Here is a 19,841-nt window from a genome sequence, read left to right on the forward strand (position 1 = left end):
AAAAGTAAAAGGCTTGATGGATTACTGACTGTAAGTGACAGAAAAAAAGAGTTGTGGGTTTAGATGAAGCAAGGTTATCATGCAGAATTGGGTAAGAATGCTTCTGTTCCTGGAAGACCCAGAGTTAAAAGATCCCTCCACACGAGGGGTCGGAGTTACCTGATCACATCGAGAGAATGCTGGGCAGATGAATGGCGAGCAACACTGCTACAGAGCACCCAGTAATTTTACTGAGGATTAAAATAAAAAACTGCAGGAATGGGCTCAACAGTGAACAAAGCACACCAGACAAACCTCTGGTTATGTTTTTAAAGATTCGTTTGCTACTTTTCACTTTCAGCTGAGTTTACTTATAGAATTACAAGTAAACGTTACTGAAGTGTATACACTGAGAAATAACCTTGTTAAGTTTGGAGATCAGCTGTTAAAGTCCATATAGAAAAAATGCTGACATAGCTAGACATGGTGTCTCACCTCTGTAATCCCAGCTGCTCAGGAGGCTGATGTGGGAGGATCGCTTGAACCCAGGAGGTAGGGGCTGCAGTGAGCTACGATGGAACCACTGCACTCCAGCCTGGGCAACAGAGAGAGGGAGACTCTGTCTCTAAAAAAGAAAGAAAAAAAGTGCTGACATATTATTTACAAAGAACAGGGTACACCCTACAAATTTCACATTCTTGAACTGTAAAGGGTGCTGATATGTATAAATACAGACACCTGTATTACATATTTTCAAGGATAAAATAATATAAATAGGTTACTAAAAATGGGTTCTGGCCAGGCGCGGTGGCTCATGCCTGTAATCCCAGCACTTTGGGAGGCCGAGGCAAGTGGATCTTGAGGTCAAGAGATCGAGACCATCCTTGCCAGCGTGACGAAACCCTGTCTCTACTAAAAATACAAAAATTGGCTGGGCGTGGTGGCAGGAGCTACTTGGGAGGCTGAGGCAGGAGAATCGCTTGAACCTGGGAGGTGGAGGTTGCAGTGAGCTGAGATTGTGCCACTGCTCTCCAGCCTGGCGACAGAGTAAGACTCTGTCTCAAAAAAAAAAAAAATTGGGTTCTCTATTAAAATGACTGATCTGATTCTGTTTCTGATTGATCTTCAAGTAATTCCATGTAAGAACCCGAAATGAAACTGTCTCAGTGTTACTATGGTAACTTTGGGTGAGAATATGGTAGAGAGCGCATGAACTTGTTCACTGACTGTGACCTAACTTGTGAAGAAAGATAAATTATAGCATTTGAAATGTCTCACACTGAAGTAGGAAAGATCATTTCATTAACGAAACCACAGTAAAACTCTGTTTCTCAGAACAGTATTTAAGGATGTGGAGGCATTGGTAAATTATCAGACTAGTATTGTCAATTTTTATAAAAGGTCTTTGACATGGATGATTATGGTGTAATAGTTACACAATGTCTTACAGATTATATATGTCACATCAGTTATAGACAATTCTGGAGATGATAATCTATTACAGTAGTTCAAAGAGAGTCCCACAGGAACCTCTTTTGAAATCACTGATTTCAACTTACTAAAGATATGGGTGTACAGCATAAGTGGAAACATTTTCTACTATTCATATGCAGATGAATTTCATTCTAGCTCAGAAACATTTGGAAAACTGACATCACACGTGACTTCAAGCTATTAAATGTTAGTGATAGCACCTTAGAAAAACACAATGGCTTTCAACATGTGACAGTTTGTGTCTCAAGTCAAAAATGGACAGTGATGTGTAAGAAAATCAAAGTATATAACAGCAATTCCTATTACTCTTGTGGAACAGGCTGTTTCTTCCCACCAAGTCAGTGATGTTTCTGAGATCATAATGTTCACTGTAAATTTAAAGGGATCTCTTTTTCCATAGCACTCAGCAGGAAACCTGTGCTTAAGACTGAGGTTCCTTGGAAACATGCTGAAAACTCTGTTCTCAAGGGTGTGAGAACCATACATACTGCAAATAATTTATGAAGTCCTGGTTCGTTGCAATAAGCAGATGGCTTGCTATCTGCTCGGACACCACTCCCTTGGGGTAGTAAATGTGTTTATCTGAAGCTGGGAGTCAACATATTTTACGTGTGGATATGGAAGAACACAGGATAAATCATTTTTAATCACAGCAATCATACTTACTCAAAATGAACTTGGCTAGCAGGTACACCAATCTACAGATGAGAACGGCTTCTTAAAGGCTATCCCACCTTGGAAATAATCCTGGTTATCCCCAACACGTGATGTTTTGTCCTGCTTCTTGATAGGATATCTCGTTAAATGTGCCTGTTCTTCAAAAAGTGGTATTTAAAATAAATGTGTCAGTCTCACAGAGGGGTGAAATGGGTGCTGATTAAAAACACCCCATTCCAGACCACAGATGGTGACTATCTAGGTGTGGGGACCCAGGGATGTGCATCTCCTATTTCAGGTGCTTCTTGCGCCTCACTGTTCAGAGTAAAGTTTTGACATCTGTGAACCCAATTCTGGTTTCCTCCCAGCTACAGCTGAGAACGCCTCTTAGAAAGAATGTGTCTAACATGGGCACTTAACCTTGCATTTAAAACCGTAACCAAATACTCTTACTTTTATATTCCTAAAAACATATAAGCAGAAACTTATACATGCTGCATTGAGTATATACCACTTAAACATGTTAGAGGTAGGGAGTAGAAGATTCTTTTATTTAAAAAAAAATTACACATGGTTCTACAATATTTTTTCCTTTTAAAAAGCTTCAAAATATACAGGGAGAGCACTAGTCCAAGAAATCCAGCTTGTTCTTTCACAAATTATACAGTTTAACTTTCTTCACATATTGCCACAATAGTTAATTCATAATATAATCTTATTTGTATTTAGAAAAGAAGAAATAAATATACAACAATTGAATTAGGTTCAAGAATCAAGCTCGATTTGTTTCCAAGACTTGGAAGAACTTCTTTTGTACTGTTCCAGTTCCTAAAACAAAAATATGTATTACTTTAAGAAAAATCAACTTAAGAATTCAAGGAGGCACGTTAAAACTGCTTTCTCATTTTTTAGATATAACAATGTATCCTTAGTAGCATTATCATTGTAAAGATTTCTTGACAATTGTTTTGTAAATGATTATGCTTAGGACTTATTTTCTAGAAATACAGTCTTCAGAGTTTCTGTGCTGCTAAGCGGCACTCAGAGATGAATTTATTAAACTTTCAGACAAAATTATGTACATAAACTACATAACACATATGAATCATCTTTCAACTAATGAACTAGACATTTGTCATCCTTCAAGTATTCAAAAATACTCTTATTTTTAATTGTTTGCTGTTCAGTTCTTATCAAAAACTTGGTTGAAATTAGAAAAATATTTTAAAAACATATACCCAGGCTGGGTGCGGTGGCTCATGCCTATAATCCCAGCACTTTGGGAGGCTGGGGCAGGAGAATTGCTTGAGCCCAGGAATTTCAGACCAGCCTGGGCAACATAGGGGGACCGTGTCTCTACAAAAACTGAGAAAACTAATTATCCAGGCATGGTGGTGTGTGCGGTGGTCCCAGCTACTTGGAAGTCTGAGGTGGGAGGATTGCTTGAACCTGGGAGGTCAAGGCTGCAGTAAACTGTGATTGCGCCACTGCACTCCAGCCTGGGTGACAGAGTGAGACTTGCGTGTTCAAATGGGGCTATCTAGGGATACGCGGGATGGTAGTGTCCACTTTTAAGCATTTTCCTGAGAGATCCTGGGTTCTGTCAGGTATGTCTGTGTGCTTTCAGCCCTTAACTGGGTGAGATACATTTTCTGGTACAAGGAAAGTACAGGTATGTCTGAATGTCCTAATCAAAAACAAAACTCTTTATGTAATTCCACAAAAAAATGTGTGTGTGTGTGTATGTTTGTGTGTGTGTGTATCTTTTGTCCCAGTGATTTTACTTTTAGAAATCGATCATACATAACAATAGAGCAATGCACAAGGATGCTCACTGCTCTATCTGAGCACAACTGGAAACAACTTTGATGTCCCCCAGTAAGGACTGATGAAATAATTAGCGTTCATTCACAGGTGGCTTCCAAGGCAGCCAGCAAAAACAAAAGTGGCCACATGAAAAAATAGTATGTGCCACATGAAAAAAGCACACAGCTAGGGAGAGGGCAGGATACTTCCATTTTCTATTTTATATACATCTATCTATATCTTTTGAATTTTTTCACAATGAGTATATGTTACCTTTACAATTCATAAATAAATTTTAGTGGAGGTGGCTATCCTGCACAAGGCAACTGACATGTAAAAGGGGCCATCTAAGGGGATGCCTCTTGGCCTCCTACATGTTGTTCAATGTCTAAATAACTGTACAAAGGTTATCACCACTTCAAATAAACAAAATGTGGTTACTCTGCAAGATAAGGCAATCACTGCCCTTTGGCTAACATAACTGAAGTTCACAGTTGCTATGAAAAGAAAATCCATTCTAATTTTCAGAAAAATTGCAGATCGTCCCTTTCATACCTATACTCTAAGTTACTAAAATTTGAACGTTAAATGTTTCAAAATGGTATACAGACTTTGGAAGAATTTTTCCTTGTTTTTTTTTTAACTTCCTCACTGGATTCTCAGAAGAATTTGCATGGCAATAATCATATGTACTCTTTACAGCTTGTTTTATTTTTTCCTAATAAAGTTAATTCAGTTCACCAGTTATCTACCACTGTGGTTTTAAAGATTAACTCATAAAGAATAAACACATTGTTTACTGCAAACTTTGTCTTTAACTGGATGTGAAATTATTTTTACCAAGGACAAAGGTGAAAACGTTGTTTTGAGATTCTTTGCTAGTAGTATCTCCCTTTTGCAGACAGCAGACTGTGAGAAAACTAGGGCTATCACACAGGCCACGCCAGAGGGAGGAAAAGGAATAACCAATGTGAGACAGAACCCACCAAGTCCACTAGATCTTCAATATGACAATGATATGGCCTCAAAATAATACATTGATGTTTTAAAGGGATAGCAAGTAAGAAAAATTTTCAAAAGATATCTGTGGTTGGCCAAGAAGACCTTAAAAATAAATGTTAACTGTAACTTTTTTTTTTTTTTTTTTTTTTTGCCTTAACAAAAATATAGAAAAGAAGCTGGGTACAGTGGCTCACGCCTGTGATCTCAGCACTTTGGGAGGCCAACTCAGGAGGACTGCTTTAGGAGAGGAGTTCAAGACCAGCCTGGGCAACAAAAAAGGAAAAAATTACCCGGACATGGTGATGTGTGCCCGTAGTCCCAGCTACTTGAGAGGCTGAGACGGGAGGATCGCTTGAGCCCTGGAGTTCAAGGCTGCAGTGAGCCATGATCTCACGATTGCACTCCAGCCTGGATGCCAGAGCAAGACGCAGTATCAAAGAAAAAGAAAAAAACACAAAAGAGGTAGAAGGGCTCAGCAAGTTCTTTCCACATTGACAATCCCTTAAAATCGGGACTGCTTTAAAGCTAGAGGGCTTTTAAAAAGTAGAAAATACTACTATTTTCTGGTGCCCATGTGAAGTCTGGCAAAGACAGAACTTTAATTAAAGAGGGCTAATCACAAAAGACCCTAAGTCTGCAGGAAAGATGAAAGGGGTCTTCCTACCAATCCTCAGATCCTTGAGGATTGACCTCACAGCACACAACTGGAAACAACTTAAGGTCTCACAACTACGCGTGAAAGAGTATGAAATAATATTCAAATTAAAAATGCCGTATAGTAGAATGTCAAAATTTAGATTCAGATTATCAATGAAATAACAGCAACAACAATGATAATCATTAGGGTATCTTTAAAGCTAAAGCATAAAATTATGCTAAGGTCCTATGTGTGCAATCTGGAATCAATGCAATTCATCTAAAACTACACGAATAAAAGTGGTTTAGAGGCAAACTTAGGATAGCATAACTTTTCAGGTGGGTTAAAAAACATCTTGAACCAAGAGATGATAGGAATTGGTGATCTGCTGGCAGTGAGACACAAGAGATGAATGAAGGGTGATATGGGTACTGTGGGGCTGCCTTCCTTTTCCACACAGAATTCTTACGGTTTTAAGTCATTTAGAGAAGGCAGATTTGAATGTGAAAATTCATGATGCTCACAAATACCCTAATCCTTTAATAATACTGATGTATATGAACTTAATCAAAGTGATCATTATGCAATATAAACAGATATTCTTATCAACAACAACAGTTAATCATTGACCCCTAGATAAATATTAATCAGGGATGACTTCCAACTAATCCTTACATCCAAGCTGGAAACATAATAAGGGTTAAATGAGGTCATTTTACTGTTTCTACAACATGCCTCTCACTTTGCTACAGCTACAAAACCTCTAAATATTCATGGCATATTTTTCAAAAGTCTTCTGGACCGTTTACATAAAATGTTTTGCTTACTTCTCCAAGGGCCCCCTGCAGGTGAATGCTGAGAAAAATGCCCTGGCTCCTGCTCCCAGCTGATAGCTGCTTTCAGGTTACCCTCGAAAAAATGTGGCTGCTGCCTGAGAAGCTGCCAGGGCTTTCAATCTAGTGCTTACCATACATAAGTTTACTCATATAAGGACAGATTCTGTACAATGTCTCATTTTATCAAATCAAACTAAAACTTAAGTTTGCTTGTTTGTTTTTAGAAAAATCTAGGCTGGGCGTGGTGGTTCACGCCTGTAATCCCAGCACTTTGGGAGGCCAAGGTGGGTGGATCACGAGGTCAGGAGTTCAAGACCAGCCTGGTCAAGATGGTGAAACCCCGTCTCTACAAAAAAAAAAACCAAAAAAATTAGCTGGGCATGGTGGCGGGTGCCTGTAATCCCAGCCACTCAGGAGGCTGAAGCAGAGAATTGCTTGAGCCTGGGAGGCAGAGGTTGCAGTGAGCCGAGGTCACGCCACTGCACTTCAGCCTGGGTGACAGTGTGAGACTCGTCTCAAAAAAAAAAAAAAAAGAAAAGAAAACTCTAAGTATTTGGGTCATGGTGAGTTTACCAACTCTTAACATTCTTACATCAGATTTGTGTGTTCAAATGGGGCTATCTAGGGATACACGGGATGGTAGTGTTCACTTTTAAGCATTTTCCTGAGAGATCCTGGGTTCTGTCAGGTGTGTCTGTGTGCTTTCAGACTGTGCTTTCAGTCCTTAACTGGGCGAGATACGTTTTCTGGTACAAGGAAAGTATAGATATGTCTGAATTTCCTAATCAAAAACAAAACTTTTTATGTGATTCCACAAACCAAAGAGTATTGAGAAAATGTCCCTCCAGCAGCAAGGTAAGAACCACTACTCACCTTTAATGTACTATAAGCTAGAACATCAAAAAGCTTTATGTGAACATCAAGTCACGTCCGGGTGGTGGCATGACAGGTGATTTAAAAATTTTTCTTTATTCATATCAAATTTTTATTTTTTTCTACAGTATACTATTAGTGTGTTATTTAAATAGATGTACTACTTAAATAATTTTAACAGTAAAAAAGATACACTAAGTAAATACATTGAGAAAAATGTAAGGAATTCCCAAGGCACTCCAGGTTTTGTGATAAAACTTCAGATAAGGCCGGGTGCAGTGGCTCACGGTTGTAACCCCAGCACTTTGGGAGGCCAAGGCAGGCAGATCATGAGGTCAAGAGATTGAGACCATCCTGGCTAACATGGTGAAACCCCGTCTCTACTAAAAATACAAAAAAAAAAAAAAAAAAAAAATTAGCCAGGCATGCTGGTGGGCGCCTGTAGTCCCAGCTACTCGGGAGACTGAGGCAGGAGAATGGCATGAAGCCGGCAGGTGGAGCTTGCAGTGAGCCAAGATTGCGCCACTGTACTCCATGCTGGGCAACAGAGTGAGACTCCATCTCAAAACAACAACCACAACAACAAGAAAAACCTTCAGATGAAATTAAGTAAATGTTTAAGATAATACCTGATCCTTCTGAATTCTCATCTCATCGACTTCACTTTCAGCATACTGAGGATCTCTTGCAGGGTCCTTGATATTTTTCAGTGTGTTAATACTCTGAAATTACAAATCTCCAAATCACTTCATGCCCATAACCCAAAATTCAATGGCTACCATCTGCCTAATAAACCAAGCTCCCATTCCTCAGCCTACCACAAAGGCTCTCTATGATCTTTCAAGCTTTTTTCATCACCACTGAGGCCCGCTTCCAATTCCACCAGGTCCCCTTTCAGTTGTCTCTCCCTTCTCTAACAACCAGATAACTATCTTTGAAAGTGGAGCAGGAACCATGTCTGACTTTTTTTTTAATCACCACAGTGCCTATTTACATTTTCAGCAATGTTTAATTGATTTTTGAGCAGAAGAGATAAAAACAAAGTTATCATAATAGGCCCTTTGGCACGTTTCCTATAACTGTTAGATGGTGCTAAAAATCTTGCTTTTAAAAAATTAGAAATATGTACCTTTGGTGGAAAGAGCTTTTCATACACTTTTTTCCACAACTCCATTGGTGAGTGGGCATGAAGCTTTCCAATGTCATTTTCAGGAACAGGAGGAGATCCTAAAATAGCAAGTTTTACTTCAAATGACTGCATTGATTAAAATATTACAAATTCTGCCAATAAAAGAAATGACTCTAACAAAGGTATACATCTCAGATCACTCATTTTCCCTCTCCTTAATATAGTCACCATTAAAATTTGCCCTACCCAGCACAGCAAGGTCACTGGGACAGATTCTAATACTGAAAGAAGAGGAGCCAAAGAGTAATTGGTAAACTGTAACTCTCATTCTCCACACCCTGTATCTATACCTGTATCTACATCCTATTAACCAGTAATTCCAGTTCTTGGTAGTGTTTGCCCTATAAACACCTGCAAACTGGTACTGTATTAAGGATTTCACACTGCAGCATCATTTGTTATCACTGAATAAATTGACCTACAACCAAAATATTCATCAGTGGTGAATAGTGCATTAATTACTATGCACACCCATGCTCTGTAACACTATCCAACAGTTAAAATAAGAAATAGATCCATATGTAGCATTAACATGGAAAAACTACTAAGGTATATTGGTATATTGAATAAAAAGGTATTGAATAATAAGGTATATTTAATAAAAAAGGGAAATTCCAAAATGATATAGACTGAACATATAATTATGTTTAAAGCAAATAGTTTTTTCTACACTATATACACGTGTGTAAAGGCACAGGAAATTGGAAAGAACACAGATTTGCTCCTTGTATATACTCTTTTACCTTTTTACAAGGAGATATCTTTATGTATTACTTGTATAATTTAATTTGAAAAATTTAAAACTTTGCTGCCATTTACAATTTGTAACTGGATATTTCCCATTCTTTCTATTTCCAACATCTATTGTTCACCAAAACTGTTTTGCTGGTGATCTTCCAGGACATCCTTGCCACTTTGGTGGGAAAAGCATTGATACGCTCCACTGATGTTATTCAGCTTTGCCAAGTTTTACCTGTATTCCTTTGTGTGTCTGTGCGTATATTAAGTTCTATACAATTTTATCACCTGCATAGGTTCATGTATTTGCTACCACAGTCAAGATGCCAACTTAATTCCACTAGCACAAGGATCCTGTGTTGCCCTTTTATAGACATAACCTCCTCCTTCCTGAGCCCTCCCCTCGTCTCCCCATCCATAGTCCTATCCCTACCCTCTGACCACCACTAATCTGTCTCCATTTCTAAAATGTTTTTCATTTCAAAATTTTTTATAAATAGAATCACACTGTATGTAATCTTTTATAATTGGCTGCTTTTCACTCAGCATGATTCCCTGGAGATTCACCCAGGCTATGTGTATCAGTCATTTGTTCCTTTGTGTGGCTGAGCAGTTTTCTCTGGTACAGATGTACCACGGTTTGTTTAGTCATTCACCTGCTGAACAACTTCTGGGCTGTTTCTAGGTTTTGACTACTACACATAAAGCTGCTGTGAACATATGCCTAGAGATTTTTTGTGTGAAATTTAAGTTTTCATTTATCCTGGATAAACGCCCAACAGCACAATTTTTAGGTCATATGGTAGTTGCAGGTTTAGTTTCATAAGAAACTGTTAGACTGTTTTCTAGAGTGGCTGTACCATTTTACACTCCCACCAGCAATGTATGAGAGATCTGGTTTCTCTGACTCTTTGCCAGTATTTGGTGGTGTCACTGTTTTTTATTTAAGGTATTCTGTTAAGTGTATACTGATATTTCATTGTGGTTTCAATTTGCATTTCCCTAACGACTAACGATATTAAACACTTTTTTATGTGCTGCTTTGCTATTTTTATGTCCTCTCTGAAATGAAATGTCTGCTTATGTCTTTTGCCCACTTTCTAAATGGATTGTTTATTTTTCCGTTGAGTTCATGTATTCTAAACACTAGTCCTCTGTCATGTATGTGGTTTGAAATTCTTTTCTCCCAGACTGTGGCATGTCTATTCATCTTCTTCACATGGGCTTTCACAGAGCAAAAGTTTTTAATTCTGATGAGATCTAAGCTCCATGATTTCAAAATTCAGTAATTATGAACTCTCTTCTGGTCTCCAACTATTCAGAGGCAAAAGAATTCCATCAGCATTATCTATCAGTACAATAGTGATTCTCACTGCTACTGGAATTAAGTTGGCATTAATGATAATCATAAACATCAGACTCCATGACCATTCATTAAGCAAAATCACCTCCATTCCTTTCATTCCAATTAATCTATAATCTCATTACAAAGATTTCTATATTTGAAGTCAAGTCACCTTTAGCTTGTAAGAATAATAGAGGATGGGGAATACAAACAAAACAAAACAAAACAAAACCCCTACTGCTCATTAGAGTGTTAAAAGCAAACTATGCCACCTGCAGAGGATAAAGAAGTGCGAGGTTCAAAGAGCTTCACAATGAAAACAGTTTCTGTGGGAAGGTAAGGGGCTTGAGATATAAACTCTTAAACTTCCTTTTGATTCAGAAGCCTGTAGAGTCTATGAGTTTACGAAATACATTCCATTAGATGAGGCATGCTATTTCATAACAAAAAATCAAATCATACCTAATTGTTACAAACGTGCTCTTTTTGACTTACTTTTCAATCTCTCATATACTTGCTAATTGCCCGTAATATGTAGCTTTGAATTTCCTCACTACTCTATGCTCCTAGCTTCCTTAAATCCAAGGAGCTAAAATTTAAAAGTACCTGGAAATCAGTGGGGGAAAGAAAATACATGCAATTTGTTTTTCAGTGGAATAGAGATCAGAAATGAGAAATCAGTCTCTTATGTGGTGACATCCCTTCCATCACAAACATGTCAATGTGATGCATGTTACATTAATACTGGGCATATAAACAAACACATAGGAAATAACAGCAATGATAATGAAACCAGAAATAGGAGTATGTTGGAGACAAAGTGAACATGGAGTAGGATAAAATCAATAAGCAATTAAAAAAAGATTGAACAACCTTAATAAGTTCACTAACCTATTTGACTGAAAGAATCCAATCCTGCTGTGATAAACAGTGGTTTATTCTGATCCACACATATTGATTTGCTACGTAGAGAAAAAAAGATTCTAAATTAGTTTAGCCATTAAATTTGCTGCCACGCTCTCCCATAAACATGAGAGCAATATTATGGACTAGTTTTACATTTAGCCACTACCGAGAGCATTGCCCCAAATGAATGACTATCAATTTAAGTGATTTCAAAAATTAAAATATAGCATAAATAAACATTTTATAGGAAAAAAGTGACAGACCCTATTACCTTAAATTGAAACTAAGAGAAGTAGCAAGGCTAAGAAGATACATACCAAAATTTTCAATTCCATTTCAAATCAATAAAAGAAAGTAATAATAGAGGGAAGCTACCAAAGTGTGGGAAAGGAAGTAAAATAAATCAGGGAGCAAGTATAATATTATCATTATTTTATTTCAGCCTCAAACTAAATGTTATATAACATTTTGGTTGCAAAATTTGAGAAATATTTAAAGAATATAAGAAGCAGGAAATAATATGAAATTATCCCCTTTATGTTGAGTCATGACAAAATAAATAATAATAAAAATAATTTTAAAAAGAAATTATCCCTGGCCGGGCGCGGTGGCTCAAGCCTGTAATCCCAGCACTTGGGGGGTGCGCCTGTAGTCCCAGCTACTCGGAGGCTGAGGCAGGAGAATGGCGTAAACCCAGGAGGCGGAGCTTGCAGTAAGCCGAGATCGCGCCACTGCACTGCAGCCTGGGTGACACAGCGAGACTCCGTCTCAAAAAAAAAAAAAAAAAAAAGAAATTATCCCTTTAAGACTAGCCATCGAGGTCACTTTCCTGGTCAAGACACAACAGACTGAGTAGAACAATAATCAGATGAGACAACATTGGCTAAATCAATCACTCAATAAATGATATAAAAAATATCTTAGCAGTACCTTTTGTCAATGCCAAATGCCAACTGGTTGATAACTCCACGTATTTTTAGTAATAGAGCTTCTGATTTACTGGTAAACTTTAAACAAATCAGGAGAACAAATTATATGCTCTATTTTCCAATCACAGAAACAGGTAAAATAAATATGGCTTTGAACAAATACAGATTGCAAAGAGAATCACTATTTAGTTGCCCAACAAATACTTTTGTTTGAGTAGACAAAACAAAACCTGAATAAAGAAATCTTGGTAACTTTAACTTGTTCTTCAAACTTAATGAGTACATGATGTGGAAAGGACTTGTGTTTATGTACTAATCATTTCAGCTACTCACACAAATGGATCATAATCACTGTCAAATAATTTCTTTAAAATGTATATATGAATGTATGTTTATGGGCTGTATGTGTGTAAACATACTCATTATGGTCTAAAAGAAAATTTTCCAAAATGCAGTTGGGTTGGTTAGAAAATGAGAGGTATACCTCAAAAGTAGCTTTCACATCCAAGGGTGTATTGCTGCCTTCCAAACAGTCACTGTGGGACTGCAGACTGGTCTAATGATGCTGATACTCACTAAAGTAATTTTTAAACTTTTTAAATTGTTTTTGGTGCCTAAGCTACTGAATATTTTCAATGCTGGCATATAACTAGGGAAACCATAACCAGAACATTTCAGAGAATGAAAAGGGTTGGGTACTATTAATCATTAAGCTGTGACATCAGATAAATACCAGGACATATGGTTACTCTACAAATCTTTAAAAACTAGATTGGATTTCTGTAGATACCAAAAGTCATTCACAGCCAAGTCAAAATGACTAAGAGGTATGGAAGTGAGAAGAACAATTTTGAACTGAAATGAAATCTAATTATGAAGCAAAGACATCAGCGTTATGGTTCCAATGGCAATTCCACAAGATAAGCCTCATTCTGGATTAAGAACAGAAAGTTCTTAATGCTCTCAGAGAAAGTATTCAAATGAGAATACTCATGTGTATATATAAGATCTGATACATTTATTTAAAAGAAAGCATTGAAATAATTGTAATGCTTCTACTGAGACCATGTTTAAAAATACATATAGAAAACTTTAACTGAATTTTAGAAATATAACTGCTCTGCTTAATTTTATTTTCTTTATGAGAAAGGAAAAACCTAATCACAAACATATTTCACAGAACATAGGGCTGGGAGAACATTAGAAGTTTTCTAACCCAACTCCTCCATCTGCTGCATCAACCACTTCTGAAACACCCTTCACAAAGACCTGTAAGCCTTCTGCTTAAACAAACTCAATACCTGGGAACTCATCTCCCCAAATAATTCATTCTGTTTTCAGAAAATGGTAGTATTAGAAAGTGCTTTCATATTTTGAGTAAACTCTATTGATTCCTTTTTATGGACTTTAGAATAGCAAAGAATGAAGTTAGTCACTTTTCGATGGAACATTCCTTCAACTATATAAGAGAGTTATCACATTTTAGGTGATATTCTACTGGTCCTCATATATAATAATTTTAAGTCCCTGCCATCCTGATGGCTCTCCTCTGAATCTGGTTCTACTTACCAGTCTTCTCCTGTTCTCTCTGGGGGGTGAGGAGCATATTGGTTTTTTAAGAGATGGGGTCTTGCTCTGTTGCCCGGGCTAGAGTGCAGCAGTGTGATGACAACTCACTGCAGCCTTGAACTGCCAGGCTCAGGCAATCCTCCTGCCTCAGCCTCCTGAGTAGCTAGGACCACAGGCATGCACTATGATGCTAATGACTGGCTAATTAAATTTTTTTTTTTTTGTCAAGACAAGGTCTCATTTTGTTGCCCAGGCTGGTCTTGAACTCCTGGCCTCAAGTGGTCTTTCCACTTCACCCTCCAAGTGTTGAGATTAGAGGCAAGAGCTACCACGCCTGGCCTGTGTTTTGTTTTTATTAACTTAATTAGATTGTTCATAATGTTGAATCAATATTCTCAACTGCACTGTATAGGATCAACTATAGTGTTGGGAAAAAAAACCCTGCTAAATATCATGGAATTTTGCAAAGCAGTACCCAACTTTCTTCCTTAAATGGGGCAGAGGGTAAGAGGAGACATGAAACTGAAAGATGGGGCTTTGATCACTTTGGCTACATTCTTCCCGAAAGGCCTTATGGTTCCTTTGGTGGTCCAGAAGTACTCCACTAACCCAAACCCTGTTCCTTTGGGCTTACTGAAAGCTGAGATGAAGCCCTTCTCAAAGTCATTCCCTGGTCCCTGATCTTGTTCCATCTCCTGGGCCACAGTGAATCCCAGGCTTGCTGTGGCCTGCAATGACCCGACTTCATCTAAATTTGTACCCGTGAGACCAGACTGGGCCCTCCATCAAATGTAATCTGTTCCTAAAGAAATACAGGGATTTCCCTCAGCTAACTTGATAGCCAGAAGTAAATGTGTGACCCTCTCTAGTGGCAAAAATAAGTAACTGCAAGATCTTTACCTCTGTACCCTGGATGAGTCATTCACTTTAAATTCCCCATATCCTCTCAAAATAGTGAAGAAGAACATTTCCCAAAGTACTGTGTCAACCTAATACGTAAGCAAATACAATTCAAACATAAAAGGTGATCGTTTTTAAGAAAATACGTAATGAAATGTATGTATAATGTTTTGAAAGGTATAAAAGCTGAGAATACATACTTTGTAAATATTACTTTCAGTCAAAATATTCTAGCCATGAAGGCAAGGGGCTAGACCATGTTGTCTCTAGGTTCCTCTGAGTGCTTTAATTTGGAGGAAAAAAGAGACCATTAAATAATTATTCAAATGTAAAGGAAATTTTTTTTTTTGAGACAAGCCCAGTCTGGAGTGCAGTGGTGTGATAATGGTTCACTGCAGCTTTGACCTCCCGAGCTCACATGATCCTCCCACCTCAGCCTCCCAAGTAGCTGAGACAACCGGTGTGTGCCACCATGGCCAGCTAATTTTTAAAATTTTTTGTAGAGACAGGTTCTTGCCATGTTGCCCAGGCTGGTCTCAAACTCCTGAGCTCAAATGATCCTCTCGCCTCAGCCTCCCAAAGTGTTGGGATTACAGGCGTGAGCCACTGCACCCAGCTGGAAATTGTTTAAATAAAAATGTTTTGGCCAGGCACGGTGGCTCACGCTTGTAATCTCAGCACTTTGGGAGGCTGAGGAGGGCAGATCACGAGGTCACAAGTTCGAGACCAGCCTGGCCAACACAGTGAAACCCCGTCTCTACTAAATATACAAAAATTAGCCGGGCATGGTGGCACACGCCCGTAGTCCCAGCTACTCAGGAGGCTGAGGCAGGAGAATCGCTTGAACCTGGGAGGCAGAGGTTGCAGTGAGCCAAGACCACACTATTGCACTCCAGCCTGGGTGACGGAGTGAGACTATCTCAAAAAAAAAAAAAAAAAAAAAAAAAGTTGTTATATTTTATAGCATTAAAGGACATTTAGTGAAGTTTAGTCCTGCTATGGGAGATAATAACAGTGATTATAAAAACCAACATTTATTGAGTAATATTCTGTTCTAGGCCCTGTGCTAAGCATTTCACACGTACTCCCTCTTTGAATCCTCACAACAACCCTATGAAGAAGATACTATTTTTCTCCATTTTACCCTGGAGGACAATGAGGCTTAAGTGAAATTAAGTGACTTGCCTAAGATCACATGTCTAATAAATGGTCACCCTGAGATTCGAACCCAGAGCACATGACTTCAGATTTCATGTTTTTAACTTTTACAACAAACAGTACTTTTTAAAAGAGCCCTCATCCCCCGTACACACACTGTTAGAGTTATTTTTTGTTTTTCTTTTAAGGGAATACAGATTCTAATTCTTAAGGGGATACCAAAAATGAATAAATAGATAATCAACTTGTCTCTTTAAACTTGGTTGGGATTTATGGATATAAACAATTTAGAACTTTTGTTCCAAAGAAGGGGGAGACCAACTAGTAGCACATGTTCAACAGATGCACTATCAAACGCTCTGTAACGAGAGGTCTTCAGCAGTGGGAGAGCAATGGGACCATGTGCATTAGCAAAAGCATTTATTCCTCGTAGTTGTGCATCAAGTTGCTAATTTCCTCAAATTTGGTACTGTCCAAACCCAAAGGACAAGAAATGTACAAACCATTAATGATGCTCCATAATAATGTGCAACAAATCGAAGTGTCTTGCATATTACTTTTCTCTTCTCAGACTCAAAATCCTGTAGAAATATGTTATTAAAAAAAGTCAAGATAACCAAATATCTATAGCAGGAAGATTCAAATTATTAAATGTAGAAACAGATTATTTCTTATTTTTTTAAACTCACCTTCAGGAATAGTATTCCATTACCTTGATATTTGTTTCATAGAGAGCTGAACAACAGCTGCAGCCTTCTTAGAGCTTCAGCTATCAGATCTTTCTTTGTTTAAATACTTAGCTCAACAGAATTTAGATATAAGCGCACATTTCATAGTGTGGAATACCCTAACAATTCTCTGACAAGCAAAGATAAGAAGGAACTAATTTTCTACTTTCTTCAATTTAAAAGTTGAGAAGTAAGTCCTATTCCCCAGTGACTGGGTTGAAGACTTTTTTTTTTTTTTTTTTTTTTGAGACGGAGTCTCGCTGTGTCGCCCAGGCTGGAGTGTGCAGTGGCGCGATCTCGGCTCACTGCAAGCTCCGCCTCCCGGGTTCACGCCATTCTCCTGCCTCAGCCTCCGAGTAGCTGGGACTACAGGCGCCTGCCACCACGCCCAGCTAGTTTTTTGTATTTTTAGTAGAGACGGGGTTTCACCGTGTTAGCCAGGATGGTCTCGATCTCCTGACCTCGTGATCCACCCGCCTCGGCCTCCCAAAGTGCTGGGATTACAGGCTTGAGCCACCGCGCCCGGCCTAGACTTTTTTGTTTTTTTTTTAAGAGACAGTGTCTCACTGTGTAACCCAGGCTGGACGTACAGTGGTGTGACTACAGCTCACTGTAACCTCAAATTCCTGGGCTCAAGTGATCCTCCCCCTTCAGCCTCCCAAAGTGCTAGTACTACTGGCATAAACCACTGTGCCCGGCAGGATTCGTTTTCTAAATCTGCCTTATCCCCATTCTAATCACTGCATTTATTTTCTTTACCTATGTTTTTCTGTCCCAACTATGTCTTCTTTTCCAAAATCTTTAAGATGTATGACTTACTAATCTATTCCTTCAATAATTATTTTTCTTATGTTGACATTATTTTTGTACCTCCCTCATAAAAAGCACAGCCATGTATGTACAACAAACTCAGCTAGAAGTGGAAGAGCTTACCTGAAAAATATCATATTTACTTCCAATTATGACCAGAGGTACTGGAAATGGGTCAATTAATTCACGATCCTGTTTAATAAACATATTTCATTGATTTATTATAATTCTTTAATGCTAGGTGCTTAGCAATTTCTATTTACTTCCAAAACCATTCCATTTTCAGTCTCTTCATAGATGTTTACTTAATTTGCTTGACATAGAATTTGTTCCAATATTTAACTTTCACTTCCTAAGCTATATTTCATAAGTGTAAAACTAGAAATGGCAATTCCCTAAATTACTATGATATTTATTATTTTCCTTTTTCTACCCTTTTATTTCCTTATATATTACCTTCCTGGTTTTTTTTTCTATTTTATGTTACCTGTTTGTTGGAATAGCATTTATCCATCATAGATTTGTTTTGTTTCATTATTTCCTATGTAAAACACTTTCTTCCTTTTTTTTTTTTTTTGAGGAGAAGTCTCACTCTGTCGTCAGGCTGGAGTGCAGTGGTGCGATCTTGGCTCACTGCAACTTCCGCTTCCCAGGTTCAAGCGATTCTCATGCCTCAGCCTCTTGAGTAGCTGGGACTATAGGCACACACCACCACACCCGGCTAATTTTAGTATTTTTAGTAGAGATGGGGTTTCACCATGTTGGCCAGGATGGCCTTGATCTCTTGACGTCGTGATCTGCCCGCCTCAGCCTCCCAAAGTGCTGGGATTGTAAGCATGAGCCACAGCACCTGGCTACACTTTCTTATAAACTCTGGATAATATAAAATGCTGCTCTTAGTTTTCCAGATGCTGATATTTATGATTGTATTTGAGGAACCTGTGTTACTATCATAGCAACTTTATAATATAATTAGCTGTCAGATGATAAAAAGATCCTGAATAAGTGACAGAAACAAATGAATGTAAAATACAGAGTGATGGTGAAGGCTATTAAAACTCTACCTCTTGCTTAAAGTTGTAGCTTCATCTAGTCTTTCTCAGGTGACTTTTGTATAATCTGGCTTTTTATCTTCATGTTTACAGAGATTATAAAATCAATATCAAACCACTACTTTAAAACTCTATTTCTCTGATTGGTGTAATATGCCATAACAATCACAGAAGATGTCTAACAAGAAGATATAAGGAATCTTCTTTCTTGTTTTGCTCTTACTGAGGTTTTAATAAATTGCTGTAATTTTCCAGTAAGCAGGTTCATCTACATCAAATGAATTTCAAGTCATGCATAAAAATCTAAAGAAGTTGTTTGTGATGTTATCATTAACTATATACGGGACTAAGGAGTCCAGTAATAATCCCAAACAGCAACTCACAGGATGATCCTTCTGCATATTATTCCAGATCTTCTGTCTCATTTCAGAAGCTGCTTTAGGATTTGTCTTTCCCAGTTTCATTATCATTTTGTCTACATGGCTTTTTGTGGCTTGCAAGAGATTTTCCATGGTGGGCCAAAGATCATTAGGTTTTGAAAGATCCAGAACGAGAACAAGAGAAAACGTCCTAAAGAAATAAAAACATTTTTCAAAAAAGACTCAAAATAGTTACCATTTTGAAACACTAATGTACTGAAATTTATCAAAGAATAACGAAAATATACCTTAAAGGGGGGAAAAAAAACCCCATAGCATTATTCTAAGACCCCCAAACACAAAACAAAACAAAAAACAAAAAACCAAAGTCATAGCCTTATTTATTCCAATACTTTCCTCTAGTGATATTTAAGTGCTACAATAGTGGAACTAAGTTTCTGTTCGAACTAAAAGTAGTTTAGTTCCAATAGAGAAGCTGCAAGCATTTGAGCCGACAATGCCATGTTTACATCCAGTTTTACTGTGTGCTCCAAAAAAGGGAAGCAAAAATAATAAAAGAAGCAAAAACAATAACACAATAATCAGGTAAAGGAGAAGAAAATAGATTTATGGGTGGACCTTGCTAGGGAACTACCTAGTTAATCTCCACAATAACCCTCTCCAGAAGATGTTATAATGTCCATTTCATAGATTAGAAGAAGTCTAAGGTGCAGATTTACATAATTAGTAAATTGTAGAACTGGTATTTAGATCCAAAGTTACATGTTTTTCTGCAATAACTTTTTGTCTCTCTGAAAGCATACTCCTGACCACCAGATACACCACCACCATCACCATATGCACTTGTATTCTG

At 37.9% G+C, this 19,841-nt stretch overlaps 1 protein-coding gene across 14 annotated transcripts in view; it reads right to left on the reverse strand.

Moving 5' to 3' along the window:
* DYNC2LI1 (dynein cytoplasmic 2 light intermediate chain 1) overlaps positions 1–19,841 on the reverse strand; it is a 55,420-nt gene that overhangs the window by 15,348 nt on the left and 20,231 nt on the right. For 9 of the 14 annotated variants that reach the window (XR_010580474.2, XR_012422430.1, XM_065527128.1 and 6 more), the window contains 8 exons: positions 18,992–19,178; positions 17,680–17,748; positions 16,522–16,599; positions 12,393–12,469; positions 11,448–11,518; positions 8,414–8,511; positions 7,914–8,006; positions 475–604 (listed from right to left, as the gene is read on the reverse strand). Coding sequence is in view for 12 of the 14 variants with exons in the window: in XM_065527128.1 (XP_065383200.1) it covers positions 475–604; positions 7,914–8,006; positions 8,414–8,511; positions 11,448–11,518; positions 12,393–12,469; positions 16,522–16,599; positions 17,680–17,748; positions 18,992–19,178 (803 nt within the window). In the remaining 2 variants the exon portion in view is untranslated. Of the gene's footprint in view, positions 1–474; positions 605–2,139; positions 2,284–2,660; positions 2,959–7,913; positions 8,007–8,413; positions 8,512–11,447; positions 11,519–12,392; positions 12,470–16,521; positions 16,600–17,679; positions 17,749–18,991; positions 19,179–19,841 lie in introns of those variants that run through there. The other 5 variants (XM_005575994.4, XM_074011889.1, XM_074011888.1 and 2 more) reach the window with 2 other exon arrangements.

This window comes from Macaca fascicularis, chromosome 13 (genome assembly GCF_037993035.2).
Source record: "Macaca fascicularis isolate 582-1 chromosome 13, T2T-MFA8v1.1".
Lineage (NCBI taxonomy): Eukaryota > Metazoa > Chordata > Mammalia > Primates > Cercopithecidae > Macaca > Macaca fascicularis.